The sequence below is a fragment of the Mytilus trossulus genome, chromosome 5 (genome assembly GCF_036588685.1).
Source record: "Mytilus trossulus isolate FHL-02 chromosome 5, PNRI_Mtr1.1.1.hap1, whole genome shotgun sequence".
NCBI classification, from domain to species: Eukaryota; Metazoa; Mollusca; class Bivalvia; order Mytilida; family Mytilidae; genus Mytilus; species Mytilus trossulus.
Window position 1 is genome coordinate 18,282,476 of NC_086377.1, and position 19,750 is coordinate 18,302,225.

Below are 19,750 nucleotides of genomic sequence, written 5' to 3' on the forward strand. Positions count from 1 at the left end.
GATCAGGGTTTCCCCTGGGTCTATAATTTTTTTCGCCACCTCTTTCGCCAAAACAATATATTTTTCGCCACTTTATCATTTTTTTCGCCAAGTAACACAAATATATTTTTTTTCAAATTTTCCTTTTTCCAGCCCCACCCCCCTCCCCTAAAATAGGAAGTGTTTTTTTACAACAAAACAAAGCATCTTATCACTTCGAATTGATCGCTCGTGTAAGGTGTAGTCATAACATTGAAGGGTTACTCTCATGCCAACTTTTTGAATTAGATTTCTTCATAACAACAGTTTTCTTTTCTAAACCATCGTAAATAAGTAAAACAATATGCTTGAAACACGTGTGTAACAGAAACGACTTTGAAGTTCCCATTCAAATCAATGACCTAAATGAAAGTTAAATGATAAAGTTTTAAATCAGAGACCGTTCTTGCTTTTGAACATTTTTCGTCATAACAACAATTTTCTTTTCTGGACTATCATTAAAACTGGGAACAGTATATCTAACTGTTAATATATATGTTCCTGATTAAAAGAAGGAGAGGAAGCGTAAAAATTTGCTCCAAACACGTGCGTCGCAAAGTGGTTAATAAATCCTTTTTGTGACATGTGACAGAAGCCATTCAACAATATCATTTTGTCATATCATACAATCAACACCTTTATTAATTAGTCCTTTGATGTCGATAGCTATGAATGCAATCAGCTGATTATTGATTTTCTGTCTAAATCTTAACGGGTTCAAGGTGAATTCCGAGTATTGTCTGATCGGTAAAGTCAGAGAAACCCGACAAAAAGTAAATAAACAAGATGGCTGAAAATAAATCGTTATATATTTTCTTTCGCCAAATTCTTTCGCCAATGACGAATTTTAATCGCCACAATTTAAATTTTTTCGCAAATTGCGAAAGTGGCGACCGCCAGCTGAAACCCTGTTCCCGATGATCTAAATAAGTGTTTGTCAAACTGCTATATAACCAGTGTATATTTTCTGATAAAACGATTGGTTCAAATTTTTTTAATTTTTTTTTATTTTTGTCAAAGGGTCAACATGGTCAAAGTTAATACTTTGTCAAAATTTAAAGAAAATTAAGCGAGCCAAATTAATTTTAGTTTAAGTGTTAGGTACCACCTCAAGTGCTGATAACTGGTCATATAATAAATTACATGTATATGTATCTTATTTTTTGGACGTAAGAGTCCTGAGTGTAATTTTTGCCATGTTTCAATGTTTTATATACTTATTGCCATTCCATGATAAAACTTGTAGTTAAGGAAAACATTTTAACAAAGTTATGTTGCGTTACATTTCTTAGATTCAGATTCAACAATTCGTTCTGAAAAACTTGAGAAATTATTTTTTTCAGGGGTTTCTGATTACTATATAGCTACTTTCATTGACTTTGTTGTACATTATTGTGTTATGTAGAAATTAAAGAAATAAGTGCAAATTTCTTCGAAACCTGTTCATGTCTACATTATAATTATACTCAGTACAGTGTTTGTAATTTTTCTTTCACGTTAAACTTGTTAAAAGCTTAAATGATTTTATTGAAAACAGAAAAGGTAAGATAAGTTTGTAAATACATCAGAAATTACATGTTGACTTCATTGTTAATATATAACCGTGTATAAGATTGGAAAATTGTATAGGGTTCCACTTATCTGTGACGGATACATAAATTTTTGTTAGTGGGAGACTTACTGTCTGCCTAAGAGGGGGCCAGCTCCATTAGTGCTTCAGTGATTCCTTTAATTACCAACCAAATTGTTCCCACTAAAGAGGGGTACTGGTCCTCTGCTTTCCAAATCTGTCAGTGCTTCCCTGGCTGAAAATTATCTGTGTACAACCAGTTTTGATAATCTGAAGGGGCTCTGAAAATGGGATGTTTCTTCAGAATGTGGACACTCAACCTTTAGTGCATAGACACTTGTCAATTTAAGAAGTCTTCACATAGATCAAAACATACATTAGCCATTAAGGCAAAATAATGAGATTAATAATTAAAATTTTGATACAATGAAGGACAGATTCAGAAGATATTATAGAGTTGCTTCCCTTGGCATGTTACATTGTTTGTATGCCTTACTTTGAATTGATAACTGTATTTATTTAGTTAAGTTATAAACAAACTACTTTATTGTTATTGGAATAAATTTAACTATTGGTATATACATGTTTTCTTTTTTAAATAAAACAAAAGAGAACAAGGAGGAAAATGGAATGATTACCAATGTCACAACTATGAGGGGGAATAGGACCTTTATCGGGACCCCAGGATCGGGTGTTTTTAAGCTCGGGATTTCGGGATTGACCCTTTCGGGATTTGGGAATTCTTTTTTCGACTTTCAGGACTTCAGGATTTCTGGGTTTTTAAGTCCAGGATTTCAGGATATCGTGTTTTTAAGCCCGGGATTTCGGGATCAGGACCTCTCCTACCCCCTCTCAACTATCTATCCGAGACCAAATTGCATTTATGTATGGAACTAAAGGTCACTGTAACTCAGTGTAAGGCCTTCAGCAATTATGAACAAACCAGAAGTGTACAGTGGGTTATATAAGGCTTCAATATGACAAATTATACTACATTTCAAAGAAAAAACAACCAATCTAATATACTGTAAAATGCCATAAGAACCAACTATGGTATAGTATGTTAATTTCGTTGGTGTAAAGTTTGCGATTTTCATTGAATATACAAAATATTTTAGCAGTTATCATTTTGACGAGTTCAAAACATTTATCAACACCTTTGCATTTGGGGAATTTATTTTGGTGACTTTGTTCTATCCGCGAAAATTTACACTGCACAAAAATAATCAGACAACTATTCAGCAAAATTTCAGCAAAAATCACTTGATGCATAGCTAAATGACAATCACTAGTGCATGCCAACATGGTTTAGTTTATTTAAAATTTTGGTTATAAAATTTGAAACATAAGTTACTCACTTGATTTTCTATGATGTGCTAGTGTTTATTTTTTACCAAAAGTTCTAAGCAACCTTTAAATTCCAAAACACCTCGTGCTGAGTCATTAAAGTCGAGCGCACCCTAAAAGGTGTACTTGATTTTGGCCATATTTATATTTGTTTTAACCAATAACTACATTTATAAACTTGTTTTAAGGAAATCAATGCTAGCACTGTATGCAATAATCCTATATCTACTAGTCATCAAATTGCCAAACATGAGAGTACAAGGATAAAGGCTGTGGATTTTCTATAAAAATCTTGATTTATTTGCCACAAAGTCCTCTTTTTCTATTAAATGCAATGGAACAGTAAAAAATAATGCTTTGCATCAGATTTCCCCTTGGAATATGTACAAAATGGCTTATCTCTATTATTCATTATATCTGTAGTTTTAATACAATTGAAGTTTGAAAAATTCGTACAAAAATGGCTACAGAAGGGTACATAAACCTTAAGGTGGTACCCAACAATTTCACTAAAATTAATTTGGCTTGTTTAATTTTCATGAAATTTTGTCAAAGTTTTAACCTCAGTATTTACTTTGACCCTTTTACAAAAACATAAAAATTTCGGAAAAATTTGAACCAACCGTTCTGTCATAAAAATTACACTGGTTATATAGCAGTTTGACAAACATCAATTTCGATCATTGAGAAGCTTAATGCTCCTTTAAAACAACGTAATTAAAACGTTTAGCTGACTTTACAGAGTTACCTCCCTGTAGTGTTAGGTACCGCCTTAAAAAAACAGATTAACACAGGGATTAGTCTCCTCTGAACAAACAAACTTTAACACATGTGGCAGCCACTGAAGCTTGAATTGGCACGACAAATGTCAATCTAATAAGTTAACAAGGACTATTGTTACAGTTGGGACAAACGTTTGAATATTGATTAAGAAGATCAGTGTCAACAAAGTTCATCCTGAAATGATAGTTCAGTTAACATCTATATAAAAGCTGCAGATTTTTGTCACACCTGCAAAAGCAAAACATTGGGATTACAGTCCAATGATGAATACTTGTAACTATTTGTATGAAGCTGTATATTTCAAAAAGGTAAAAGATGTTTTATGCCTTTTATGCTGATACCTTATGTTATGAAGTTCTGTCTGTCATGTGCTCATTATTCTTGACCCTGTTCTCATGGTTCTGTAACTTTTTGAGAGAGAAAAAATATGAAAGATTTTTGGTCATGCGATATACTCACTTATTATGAGTAAAGAAATGAAATCCTTTCAATATCTACATTTCTGTCTGACTCCTTGACCTGATTTTTTGGTTCTTTGGACAATGATTATACTGTATGCTTTTGTCTATTCCCAGATACTTGTTAACAAAAGGTCTATTTTATTTGGTGTGTGTAGAGTGATTTTTGTCGAGCCTGCTTGTAGAGATAACGGCCGAGATAACAACTTACAAGGCATTGTTTGTCTTTTAATGACATTTTTTTTATTTGCCATGATATATTATCACCAGTTTGTTTTCGACTTGTGGATTTTACTATCCCTTTTGGGTATCATTTGCCTCTCTAGGCAATAAACTGTCCAAATTGTCATTAAAAAAACAGAGTCTCAATCATCAGATTGAAAGAGCGATTATTTTTTTAACTAATTTACATGGCAGATCATATACAAGTACAAAGTCCAATTTGTAATACTTTCAATTAATTTATCGAATGTTACAATACAAAGAAAAGATCATACAACATCAAAATATACTTTTGCATTTTATCAACTTCTTTTAATATATATTGAATGGTGCCATAGAAATGACTTGTTGGTTTAGGAATTCGACGACATGTCTTTAACCTTGTCTTTTTACTCTGAATCATTTTGCAGCGTTTTATTTGATGGAAAAGATTTTACTGATTCGGCTTCCCATAAGAATTCAGTGCTGAAAGGTTCTGCCATCAATGAGTCTGCGTCATACTGAAGTTCTCCGAAAAAGGGCTTGGTCATATCAGTTGCAACGTCAGTCTGCAGTTCTTTGTTACAGGCCAGAATTGGACTGAAATCTGACTGCAGGTCCTTACTAAATGACATTGCTGTAGTAAGGAAAGGGGAAGCCCTTAAAGATTCTACATTACTTTTCAGATCGTTTTTCAGAGTCCAATTCCTTTCAGGTTGCAATTGTTTACCGACAGCCGGCATATCATTATCTGATTCATAATCAGTCTGTAGATCCTTAAATGTCTTAGTTGTTTTCACTGATTCGTCCCCAACGGAAATAGCTATCACTGGTTCGGCACACTGTTGCTCCTTGCTAAAAGGTATAGCTACCTCGATATCATATTGTTGTGCCTTACTGGAAGCAATATCAGTTACAGTTTCAGCATTCGTCGGTTTACCTGGACCGAATGTACTGACTGGAGAAGAACCTTCGCCCGTCTTTTCTTCTGTTACCTCAGGCACAGCAAGTACGGGTAAAGTACGTAACATCAGGCCGAGGTCTTTTCTTTGTAAGGTCTTCCGTTTAGTGGTACCTTGTAGTGTGTTTTTCATCGCATCCTTACAAAGTTCCTCTATGAAAAGTTCAGTAGCTTTAGCAAGAACGACAACCGCTTCTTTACTAACAAGTCTGACTTCGGGATCTTTTTTCATCATAGACCTTATTCGCGGTAAATGGATTTTTGTCAACTTTTTCTTTGTGTTCAGTGTTTTGGATGATTGAGCTTCCTCCGACAAGTCTATAAATAGTTTATTTGAAGCATTTGAACATTCTGATATAGATTTTTGTACTAAAATTTCAGAGGTTGGTTCAATGGAACCCATGTTACTAAATGGCGGTGGATTCGACATAGGTTTTTCTGGTTCTGGTATATAAGATCCATTAGAATTTTCAGTGAAATTTGGAACTTGTGATTCTGGAACTGCACTTCTTACGCTTGTTGAGTAATTTGGGTGTTCGCTTTTTGTTCCAGAATGATTTATTGGAAGTGATTTTGAAATATGTTTCTCTGATTCGGAGCTGGAATCAGTATTATGTTGTGTTCCGGATACATTTCGCATCATTTCTGATGAATCTACCACATAAGAAGGATATGCATTTCTAGGAGGTACATTAATCTCGGACATATAAGGAGGCGCTACATTTGCTGGAGATTCATTTGATGTTGATTTAACAAATTCAATTGATTCAGAATGTGATTTGTCAGTGCAGGCAACGTTTATCTCCTGATTCGGCGAATCTTCATCTCTTGGTGATTTTATGTTTGACTGGTTTGTCACGCTTTTTTCTTTCAGATCCATTTAACTATCAAAAATTATATAGTAAAGATTGAAGAAGACATATGTTAGTTTAACTGTTGATCTCTTAAACAAGATATAACATAAATTATGCAAATTAAACAAGCATGATAGATACAACATTTAGGTTTGTATTTTTATAAAATATATATATATGGTATCTTTTTCTCATGTTTATAGATAAAAGAAGTAACTGGTGATTTTTTTTTTTTTTCATTCTATATTTTGTTGCTGGGTATATTATTTATTTCTACTAGTATTCCAATCAATTCTGTTTTTTTTTATTGAAAACTATACAAGTGTTTTGTTGTTGTTGTAGATCTTGTTACGGTGATAATATTTTCGAGACTAATCATCAAAATTGTAAATCAAAACTTAACACATCCTAGAACTGAGAAGTCGGAAGATTTCGTTCAAATTGACTAATATGTCAGGGGCGGATACAGCCATTTAAAAAGGGAGAGGGGTCCCAACCCAGAGTAAAGGTAGGGGGTTCCAACTATATGCTCCCATTCAAATGCATCAAGTTGATCGTCCAAACAAAGAGGGGTTTTCAACCCCATAAGGAGCCGCAAATGTATGTGGTCATTTTGTGATTACTATATATTGAAATCTTATAGTTTCTGCAAAAAATATAGAAATAGGGTAAACATTGTCACTCAAGGGCAAAAACTCCTATGACACAACGGGTTTCGGAGTGGGTTGACCATTTCTTATAATTTTTATGTCTATGTAATTTTAATCTTATTGTGCTTAACGTTTTATTTTTCTCTGTATATATTTTCTCTGTCAATTTCGGTTTCTGAGAAAATGCAAGAATGGATAAGAACCATAAATGGATAAGACATATATTTCGAAGACAATAACTCCTATGATCGTATAAAAATTTAATTGAGACATTTTTTGGCTCACACATAAAAAAATGTAGTCATCTGTTAAAAGTTTTCAAAGTTATACATCATAGCGTAATTTTTAAATTATATTAATTAATAATTTTTAGATATGGAATATGATTATACTTTCGTGAAATATATAAATCTTAACATTTAAATGATTTTAACGACTAAAACAAACCATAATTATATTTTTCTCAGACTTGATAAAACGAATTTAATTAATACCTTATTGTCGAAATGTTGCTTAAAAAGCATTTCAACTCAATAGAGGTGAACCAATGACTGAACAAGCTTATACTTACAATATATGTCACTTACATAGCTGCATCGTGTATAAACAAACCTGGCTGTCTGCATCCTAACTACAAACGTTTCTATGTGAAATTATGACGTCGGACGTCTCAAAAGTCATGTGATCTGCTGAGCAATCATATAACGCATTAAACTTAATTAAACACAGAATGCTGAAAATTAATGACTATACACCAAACTACTGGAAAACGAAAATATACACCCAACTACTGGAACATGAAACTATACACCAAACTACTGGAACAGGAAACTATTCACCAAACTACTGGAACACGAAACTATACACCAAACTACTGGAACACGAAACTATACACCAAACTACTGGAACATGAAACTATACACCAAACTACTGGAACATGAAACTATACACCAAACTACTGGTACACGAAACTATACACCAAACTACTGGAACACGAAACTATACACCAAACTACTGGAACACGAAACTATTCACCAAACTGCTAGAACTCGAAACTATACACCAAACTACTGGAAAACGAAACTATACACCAAACTACTGGAACATGAAACTATTCACCAAACTACTGGAACACGAAACTATACACGAAACTACTGGAACATGAAACTATACACCAAACTACTGGAACACGAAACTATACACCAAACTGCTAACTGCTGGAACACGAAACTATACACCAAACTACTGGAACACGAAACTATTCACCAAACTACTGGAACATGAAACTATACACCAAACTACTGGAACATGAAACTATACACCAAACAACTGGAACATGAAACTATACACCAAACTACTGGAACAAGAAACTATACACCAAACCACTGGAACATGAAACTATACACCAAACTACTGGAACATGAAACGTAATCACCAAAGCATGATATTGGGGTCACGTCACTAAATTTTTCATTGATTCAATTGATTCGCATAAAATTCAATGATTTAATTTCGACAATGATTTCTGAAGCAAGAAATCAAGTACACTGCTATACCATTTTTGGGAACTGGGGTATGTAGTTAGATCTAAGGTAGAATATTTATTTTCTATATAGATGGTCTTTTTATGCATTTTAGTGAAGCTACATTGAAATGTCATTTGATACCAAAATAACCCGAAAATGTTACATACTTAAAGTATTTTTAAACAGCTATGTTTGGTCACGATTGTGTAATATGACACGTACCAGCGACTCTGTTTACCAAAAAAAAGTTTACGATTATAATGGATTGTAGATTATCCTAAAAAGCGCATAACTTTCTGATTTTTTTTTCTACTCGAAATATAATTTATGAACAGTGCCGTTTAATCGGTCATTCTTTTACTATGGGAATTTTAAGAACAATGGTAGTTCAAATTTCCCTGTGAGTTAGAGACTGACACACATGTCCAACTGATGGCAATAGTACGCGTGTAAGGTCAGGATAACTTATAAATTGAGAGGTCTAAACAAATCACATCCCAAGAACTTTGTAATTTTGCAGAATTGAGGTCTATGGATTGAGGAGACTGCATGCATATAACTAGTTTTCCACCAGCCTAATCTTCATCAGATTTAGACTTGAATCTTGTTTAAGGCTAAGCTATTGAATCAAATGAGAACTTGTATGTAGCCTCAGGGTGTTGAGGAGATATGCTATGGACAAACGATATTTGATAAATGATGATGGTTTTATGTGATCTCTAGTGGCAAATATTACTCGCATATTAGGACAACACAAACATTGATTGGTTGTTGTTTGCCTTATGTTCAGTGACAAATATCACATGCGTATTGGGACAAGAAGAACATTGATTGATTGTTGTTGCTTAATGTCCAGTGGCAAATATTACATGAATATTAGAACAAAACAACATTTATTATTGTTTGATTAACTTCCAGGGGCAAATATTTCATGCATATTAGGACAATCAAAGAGCTGAAAGCTCTGAAGAAAAATGACGCCACTGTCTCTAATATTGGGATAGTTTTTTTGCAAGTCTTGATTTTCACATACCGTAATTAGTTTAACAATGCAACATGTATCGTGAGCATATAATTGATATTCGTATATGTGTGTGTGTGTGTGAAGTGAAGGTGACAACTGGCTGGTTTTTTTAAGACAAATGAATAGGTCAAGACTAGCTGAATTGTACAAATAAATACCGTAGAAAGGCTTGTATATTTCTCACTGGTACATAGTCTGAATCTGGGTCCGTTCGCTTCCATTCACGTTTGCGCCCACTCATTTTCACCCCTTTCACTTTCACACCCTACATGTTCGCACCCAATCTTAATTGGTTTTGTGTTTAATAACTCTGTAAGCAAGTGTTTTCTTATAAGTATAATTGTTGTCATTGTCTCAAATTAAAGTGAGACAGCAATTTTTTTTTTTGTGTTGAATAAATCTTAATCATGTTTTGGATATAAAGGTATTGCTAAAAATAATAATAATCCTTTCTAAATAAAGTGGTATTTTGTCAACGTTTTATTTTGTGTTGAATAACTCTTAATCATGTTTTGGTTAGTGTATTGCTATAACTTGTTTCATTGACTTGTTTCAAAATGAAGTGAGATTCTGACTATGTTTGTTTCTGCGTGTTGAATAAATTTTATCATGTTTTGGTTATATTAGTGGATTGCTATATTTTGGTTTCTATGTTTTATTGTTTCGTTGTTTCAGATCAATGGGACCAAGCTGTTAAAAACAATTATCTTTTGTGTTTTTTCCTTTAAAATCTTCAATGTTTTACTCATACCAAGCTATAAATACATTCAGTATTTACACCAAAGCAATTTAAAACAACAACTATGATTTTCCAATTATTCAACTTGAATTAGAATTAAAATTGGGCGCGAATGAGTGGAGTGTGAATGTGCGAACGTGTAGGGTGCGAAAATGTATTGGGCACAAACAGACCTGATACCACACAGTCTGAACCCCCTTCTCCCACAAAATGTTAAGTAAATAATCTTTTTGTTACTGCTATCAAAGGTCTAATGAAACTCAGATAGTTTCAAACATTTGTCAAAGAATTCTAGTCAAACTGGCACCTAGTTAAATTGGCACCTGGACAAATCAGCACCTGGTTAAAATCGACACCTGATATAGTCAATTCGTCACCCATGTTAAATATATATTTTTAACAGTATTTTAAGCAATAGGGTAAAAATAAGAAAGGGGTTGCCAGAATTTTTTTCAGTATTTAAGCAAAAAGAGTTAAATACTAACTTTCACATTTTTGGGTGTTCATGTACATTTTGAATATATTTATTTTTCTCAACTAATGACTTTTTTGGTGTATTTTTAATGATATATATATATATGAGTAGTCCAAATAATTATTACGTCTGGCAAGGCTTTTTTTAATTTTATTCTGGAACACCTTCCTATGACCGCAAGGCTATGTTAATTTTTTTTCTGGGACGCCTTCCTACGAACGTCGTAGGAAGGCGTCCCAGAAAAATAATAAAATAGCCTTGCCAGACGTCATAATTATTTGGACTAATACATGAGATATTGTGTATTTTTCTGCATTATTTTAACCAGTTGAGCATTTTACAGGATTGTTGGTTTAATGCTGTTTAAACTTTACTGAAAAACAAATACCTTAAATTTGCTAACTATTTGGCATGAAAGTTTGATTTATTGAAAGGGACTCATAGTTTTCCATTTTATTTAAATAATTGACTTGTTTTTACAATTACACAAATTGTCTAATTGTTAAAACAACAGCTTCGGTAAGGGCTTCGTTGTTTACCTTTATACACTACATATTCACTTTCGTTTCGTGGTTTACCAAAATACACAACAACATATTCACTATGTACTTGGTTACAGTAATTAATTAATTGAATAGAAAATATTATAACAAATATTATTGGATGCCGAATTGACGTCGAATAGGTGCCGATTTGACTAGATGCCAATTTAACCAGGTGCCGACTTGACTTGTACGTTTCAATTCCTCTGCGATCGTTTGCGGTATTTTCTTGAGAAAACCTATTTTCCATCATCAAAGAGAAGAAGAAACTGCTTTAAAATGATTCTGGAACGCTTCATGATTGTTAAAATAAGTTTAATTCACTCAAAAACAATTTTAAAACTTGCGATTAAACAGGAAGTTTCCAAAGCACGTGTAAAAGAAGAAATTAACCGGTGAGAGTGGAAATCCGTATATGACAGATATCCCTATAGTACGACTTTGAAAGTAAAACAGTTCAATCCTTTTGTAAAACAATCTTTAATATACCTATCACATTAATGTTTGAAGGGTCTTAAGCTTATTCAAACCATATAAGTCGGTATGAAACACCAAAACGGAATGAACAATAACCGATTACGTTTTGTAGTTTACAAATTCTAAAACTGGTTCCCGTCAAACTACAACACTTTGTTCGAGTGTAGTGGAATACAAGCAAAAACCAGTGTAAACTGGGTCCTGGCTGATTTAACACTACACAATGATGCATAATGATAACACAAGCAGATTCCAGTTTGTATGGAAAATAGGAAATACGAAACCAAGCGCGGTAGGCAGAGGAATGTAATGAAGTTCAGGTCGGCAGTTATGGAACAATGACTGCGTCATTTTCCAAAAAGAACATTAGTTGTTTGTTTAATGTACAGTGGCAAATATCACATGCATATTAGGACAAAAAGAACATTAGTTGTTTGTTTAATGTACAGTGGCAAATATCACATGCATATTAGGACAAAAAGAACATTAGTTGTTTGTTTAATGTACAGTGGCAAATATCACATGCATATTAGGACAAAAAGACCTTGGTTGTTTGTTTAATGTACAGTGGCAAATATCACATGCATATTAGGACAAAAAGACCTTGGTTGTTTGTTAACTGTACAGTGGCAAATATCACATGCATATTAGGACAAACAGAATATTAGTTGTTTGTTTAATGTACAGTGGCAAATATCATGCATATTAGGACAAAACAGAACATTGATTGGTTGTTCTCTGTACAAGACTGGTCTACAGAAATGGATTTTTTAAATTTCTAGACCAACAAGATGAGACAGGTTTTAATCAAGATATTAACATATTGTTTCACAGACAACAATCAGCTATAAGACATGTTCCTCTAACCAGACACATTATTCAGACTGAGAGCTGAATAGTCTTTACTTTTACTCCAAAATACTGCTCTCTAATTACTGGTACTTCATAATACTCTATGTTCACAGCTGAATTCCCTCCTCAATTATTCTGTTGAGTTCCTGTCTCCTTGATATAAGCTCAACATGTTTTTTTTTGTTTTTTTTTATAAAGTGTTGAACTTTTTGAAACACAAGTATTTTAATAACCAAAGAGATGGCATAAAAGTGTGCAAACAGCCTTCAGGAATTATTGATTTTGGTGCTTCTCAATTTAGTTTTTGATTTAGTCTCTAACTGTTCAGATTTCAGTACATTATGTACCTCTATCAAGCCTCATGTGCAGGAAACTTGGTCTGGGTTATCAAATTTATAGGCAAAAAACAAGATGTGGTATGATTGCCAATGCAACAACTCTTTAACTGAGACCAAATGATGTAAAATTCAACTTTATGACTGATATCCTTAGTGTATTTTTTTATAGGTTTCAAATTAAGTAAGTTTGAACATGAAAAAGACCTTCAGGTCTTTGTGTTGTCACAAGATATTTATTTCTTAGAAGTAATGTACTATTTAGTGACCTCTTGATGTCTGCTGGAAGGGAGTTTCATTAACTTTTTCCCTTTTAGTTTTGACACTAAACTAGATGTTCAACAAGTGGTCCTTTATTTTCTTTATTCTCATTATCTATTTTGCCCCTTAATCTCTCCCCTTTTACCTATTTTCCTTTTCTGTATTCTTCACCTTGTTGCCCTTTATATATTAGGTATAAGAAGATGTGGTATAAGTGCTAATGAGACAACTCTTCATCAAAGTCACAATTTATAATTAGTAAACCATTATATTCTTGTTTTATATAGATTAGACTGTTTGTTTTCCCGTTTGAACGGTTTTACATTACTAATTATTGGGTCCCTTTATAGCTTGTGGTTCCGTGTGAGCCAAGGCTCTGTGTTGCAGGCCTTACCTTGACCTCTAATGGTTTACTTTTATAAATTGTTATTTGGATGGAGAGTTATCTCATTGGCACTCATACAACATCTTCCTATACCCATTATAGGTCAAAGAACAGCTTTCATCACAGAGCCTTAGACTTCCGTTCACACCAAACAGCAAGCCTCTTTAGTTGCCTATTGTACTCTCTGCTTTTCCCCCCATCTACACTCTCATATAGAAATAATTAACTTAAGATTGCTTCATTAAAACAACACTAACCACTTCAATATTTTCAATACTATATTTTAAACATAAGCGCCAACAATTTACAATATATACTATTTTTTCATATTTGGCAACCTTGAGTTTTTTAATATATATATAAAAGCATGAAATGAAATTACAAAATGACGTTTTATGTAGATTAGACAAATTAAATTAATAAAAAATACAATAATTCTCAAAATGAGGCATGAGACTCATTAAAAAGCATCAACAGTAAGATAAAATCTGCATAAGTAAAAAATAGACTGCATCAGGTGAATTTGTAAATTTTGTTCAAGTTATCACGATTGACATACATATATAAGAGGGTGGTAAAGGGTTATTTTCATGCAATGTGTTTTGCCATTTGTATTTCATGTGTAGTTGTGTTTGGTGAAATCGGTAAAAAGATCAAGATGCAAGACATTTTTAATTGTTCGTTCACCATGATATGGCAATTTTATTTCGCACTCTTCCGTGCAGATACCTCTCCCCCTTTTTTGCCCTTCATATAAGTATCTGATTGAAAAACAGTTAAACTGCAGAGCAATCTCTTGCTACTCAGTATGAATTGATCAGACTTAATTTTTTTTCTAAAAGCAGATGTGTGCAAAAATAGCAAATATATGAACATGTTGAAAATTAATTTTTCATGGATAACTGATAAAATGATAAAATTCGACAAGGGTCAGAAGCAGATACAAAGTTCTATAAATAAACCTGATGTAATTATACAATCAACAACTGAACAAGAGAGAATAACATTAGATCTATTCTAATTGACATTTCAAATGAACTGTAATTTATTCGTATATACAGTGCTGTAAATTCAGAAATTTTTGCATCTATTAGTATTTTTGCGTTTTTCAAACAATGAATGAAATGCATGTTGAATTAACATGATTTAAAAAAAATGCTGCGTACCAATAATGCTGTAAAAATTTATAAGAGAGTTCATATTTTTGAGAAATCCTTTCACAATTTTCCACATAAATAAAAACATCACAAAAATTTCTGAATTTCCAAAAAGAGCATTTTATGATGAAGTGTTTGCTCTCTTCTTCATTAACCTTCATCACAAACTTTCATCACAAAAAGTCTGTAAAACTATATGTGAAAGTATATATGAAAAATATCTGAAAATGAAATATGTTGACATTAAATTGTTAACTGACTGAGCTACTTGATTGAGCTATATAATATCACTATGCACTATTGGATCTTGAGAACAATTAAATAGATAAAAATAAAATAACTGACTGAAGATTTCAAAATCAAAAATTGGAAAATATTTAACAAGTGACCAAACAAAAGATATTCTTAAATATAAAGGACTTGTCTTTTATATTAAAGAAACATAACCAAGAATCTAAAAACAAGAAACTGTCATTTATCCATTAATTAATTCATATTCAAGATAGCCAGGGGAGGTAACTTATTTATCATTTTGTTTTGAGTAAAATTTAGTTCCGAGAATACAGAGGCGTATTTAGGGGCCCAGGCCCCCCCCTTTTTGGGAAAAAAATTGGTTGCTTATATAGGGAGTTACTGAAGTGACTGGAGCGGGCCCCCTCTTAGGTCAGTCAGTGGGCTCCCACTTATGAAAATTTCTGGATCCGCCACTGGAATAGATTTGTTTTTAAATTGTATCAATAGTGAAGTACATTCTCTGGATAAAAGGTTTCTTTTATTTTCTGAATATGAAAACATTGATGTTTACTTTGAAATTTTATTTCCTGAAAAAATGAGAAGCTCAAAGTAAAATTGAGAATGGAAATGGGAAATGTGTCAAAGAGACAACAACCCAACAATTAAGGTACAGTTGTCAAAGAGACAACAACCCAACAATTAAGGTACAGTTGTCAAAGAGACAACAACCCGACAATTAAGGTACAGTCAAGGCAAATTAAAATTGTCATGGGATTTTCTAGTGTGTTCCCCTTCAATCATACCAGCTAGTTTTAAAAATTTCTGTTAACAATTTTGTACAGATTTGTTTTATACAAGAGATATATGCTTTTCTGTTTTGTCTATAATGCTCACCTCTCAAAGACTTGATAAGAGAATAACAGAGTGACATTGTATTCAGTTTCACAGGATAAATACTCAATCTATAGAATTTTCACACAGCAACTTGGTTATGGGTGGATACTGTTCATTTCATACCAATACACAAAACATTCAATTTACCAAAAAAATAAATATCATATTAGCATAGTTTTCTGCTTTGTGAGCTGATGTTTAGAATAACATTTCTGTTACTAATAAGAAAACAAATGACATAAAAACAACAGTCCATTTGCCTTTGTATAATTACAGCTTTAAAACATGCTTGAGTCCATTACTGTCGATTCAGTTATGTTTGGAAGATAATAATTTTAATGGATTAGGAAATAATCCTTTTCGTGGAAACTTGATTTTGTGAGATTCACAAATTCTACATTTTTCAAGAATCTTGTACATGTTGTATTTTTTTTTTAACTCTGCAAACTATAGCTATATCCACCCACAAAAACCCTGAAAAAGGCAACCCCCAAATGATAATGAATCTACAATGTATTATCTTGTGACAAATTGCCGTCTAATGAACAAAATTACAAGTAATATTTCTAGCTTTCTACTTATACAGTCTAGCTAAAAAAAGTTAATATGTGGTTTTTAATAAATTCTGTTTTGTTATAACAAAAATGCATACACTTTTAGATTGTTTTGAAAAAAATTAGGTACAATATACAATGCTAGAAAAGACTTTAAGCTGAATGTAAAAATGCATAGAAGAAGAAAAATATCACAGAATTAATGAAAAAAAAATAAGCAAACAAAATAATGACATAAATTTAACATTAAAAAAATATGTGACTTCATGTCACAAAATACAATGTAAATTACTGTTACAAGATGAGTTTTAATTTCATATACAAAAACATGTAATTTTATGTCACAAATTCATATCAAATACATGTTTTATTTCATGCAAAAAGATAATTAGATGGAGTGAATGTACAATTATCATTAGTTGAAAGTTTAGTAAAATGTATTGAAAGGTTAAATTATCAAGATGTTATAAAAATCATGACAGGCTGCCCTTTGTTAAGAAATGACTTATATTTTTTAAGGAATGACTGTAATATTTTTTCTGTCTATGAAGAAATAACATAAAAAATTTGGTGCTCACTGAATAACACGCGTAGTGGGTTATTTAACAGCGTGCACCACATTATTTATGTTATTTTGAATAGACAGAAAACATAATAGTCATTTCTTATTTTTAAATCGTAGAAAACAATGAAAAAATGTTGATGACGTCACGGTCACATGACTAAATTATGTCTATGGGCTGATAACAAAATAAGGTCAGACAATCAGAAGCATGTTACATTCAAAATTAAATTATTTCTAAACAGACAGGGATATGTTTATGTAATAGTAATGTACATATTGGTCGGTCCTTACTGTGAAATTGAAGTCTACTGGTAGTCCCACTTTAATCTTTAATGACAATTTCTGTATTCAAAAAATGTAATTTAGTATTGTGCTACAAGATTTCCCTAGGTTTAAAATAAGATGTTCCTTGTCTTGTCATTCTATGCATACCATACTTGCGACTCAAACTAACTATCAAAACAGAAGTATGAGAAAGACAGATTTGAAAATAGCACATGCATCACAACCAATCACTGTTGGGTTGCTGACCAAATATGATGGTTCTTTTTTTTACAGTGGCAGATCCAGTTGGAAACTCCCATTTTTTTCGGGGACAATCAATGCATTTGAATGTGGATAAACTGGCTGGATCGGCCCCTGTTTTATGTCAAGTGTCCTGAGATTTAAAAGATTTAATGTGATAAATCCACTTCCAATATAAAAACCCTGTATAAGGCACAATTGATTAAAAAATATGAATACTGTAAATACCCCAAAAATTAGGGTATATACATTTAGATGGTTGAACAATGCACAAAAATGAGGAAATAATTATAGCAATTTTAGAAAAGGCTGCATATTGAAAATGCTTTCAAAATTAAAAAAAGGAACTTTTTATTTTTGCCACACTTATGCTTTGACAATGTTTACAAGAATAAAAACCTCAAAAAAAATTCTGAATTTCATAGTATACAGCAAAACATATGAAAATGAACCTGGGAATTGCACCTTTGTTTTTTAAAGATTGTAAATGAGATTAAAAAAAAACTGTAAAATTATCTCAATACAAGTCAGTTACAGAAGGCTAAAGTAGTAGGTCTGGTAAGGACCGATTTTGGCCTCAATGTCAGGTTCATCTAACGAAAGTTTTCAGACACTTTTTAAACACTTAAGTGTCCATTTTAATTGATTGGATTGGTTAATGTGAAATATTTTAACTGATTTAGTCATTAAAAACAATCTGATTCAAGCTCAAGTATGAAAAATCTATTACCGGTAAATATGCCAAAAACCGTCACTTTTCAAATTGTTTATTGTCAAAAATGAAAGTGGCCGCATCCGTGTTCATCCTCAACCTTTATATGTTTTGTATTATCATCAAATACAACTTACATTTCCTTATCATGAAAGAACATGAATGCAGCCACTTTCATTTTAGACTGAAATCGTCTTAAAATTAACCAAAATGCTAAAATATTGAAGATTTCAGTAATTTAGCATGACTTAATGATGTTAGAACGCGATATATGTGCATTGTATTGTCAAAAACAGCCCATATTTATGTAGCAGAAGCAATTTTCTTTCCAAAATATAGCTTAAAGATTACAGTTTCACTATTTTCTAAAACTGCTATATTTTGGGGCCAAAAAGCGGTCTTACAGAACCTACTTCTTTCATGTTAACACTGCTTGAAACATCTACATAAAATAAGATTTTTAATGATTTTTTTTAAAACTAGAAAACAAGATTGTTCTTATACGGAAAAAACAAATGTTTTTAAAGACAAAATAAAATAAGAACATTCTAATTCTCTAAAGCAAAATAAAAATAAACATTCCTGTCATTGTCTTAATTTTAATATGTTGCGTAACATTACAGTCAGATTTATTGTGACATCATAATTTCTTGATTTTATTTATGTCAGACATGACCTTATTGTTTGAACTCAATGATAAATATTTTAAAAATATCAAAGAAAAAACACAAGCACTTCTTTCAAGCTGAACATATGCATCTCAACTCTATTAGTTACACAGTGTGCAATTGTCCTAATACGAGAATTTATCGGGTCAATAAAATTCATATCGGGTGAGGCGAGGCCAAACCGGATTTGAATTTTATTGACCTGATAAATTCCATATAAGGACAATTGAACACTGTGTAACGAATTTATCCTGATTTTGTTATATTACATATTATTATATTCAAATTCAAAAATAGGACAATATCAACGAAATATATTTTAGATATGTAATCTAAAACTGAAAAATTTAAAATATTAGGACTATTTAAAGCAACTGAAATTATATATTTTTTATTAGGTCAGTGGTATAAGGGAGATAATTTCAATTGACCTAATAAATAAGGGAGATAATTCCAATTGACGTGATAAAAAATTGTACTGAAATTTATTAGGACAAATTGTGAGAAATTAATCTAAATCAGGATAATATAATATATCACGATCTTCAATACCAGCAACACAACATGAATGAACAAGACCTGAGCTTATTTTTCAATTAACATACATTTATATCAAACTTTCCATATAATTCAAAACAAAAGTGGCACACTTGAATGTGGCCATAAATCAGTGGCATGTGGCATTAGACAATATCTGTTTACAAATTACAAGCAAATGCACCATTTCTTTTTATATAAAAAAAATTTGCCCTGAATTATTTGAAAAATATCATTTGTTGATTTTTTTCATGGAGCAGGTGGGAGTTGAAGGTTAAGTTAATATCTGGTTAATTCATCAAAATTTAAATCTAAATAATTGATGGTCCACAAATTTAAATAAAAAGAAATAGTCCAAAAACATGAAGAATAGATATTAGTAGAGTGATAAAATAATAAATAAAAAAAATAGAAATGGAGATCGCATAAAAAACATCTCACATTGG

General features: G+C 31.9%; 1 protein-coding gene across 1 annotated transcript; it reads right to left on the bottom strand.

Annotated features, from left to right (window-relative positions):
• Nucleotides 1-4,787: 4,787 nt before the first annotated feature.
• On the bottom strand, nt 4,788-7,481 carry LOC134717689 (uncharacterized). The gene is made up of 2 exons (XM_063580185.1): nt 7,430-7,481; nt 4,788-6,222 (listed from the first exon to the last, which is right to left on the bottom strand). The coding sequence occupies exon 2, from the start codon at nt 6,216-6,218 to the stop codon at nt 4,788-4,790; it is 1,431 nt and encodes a 476-aa protein (XP_063436255.1). The 5' UTR covers nt 6,219-6,222; nt 7,430-7,481.
• Nucleotides 7,482-19,750: the final 12,269 nt, after the last annotated feature.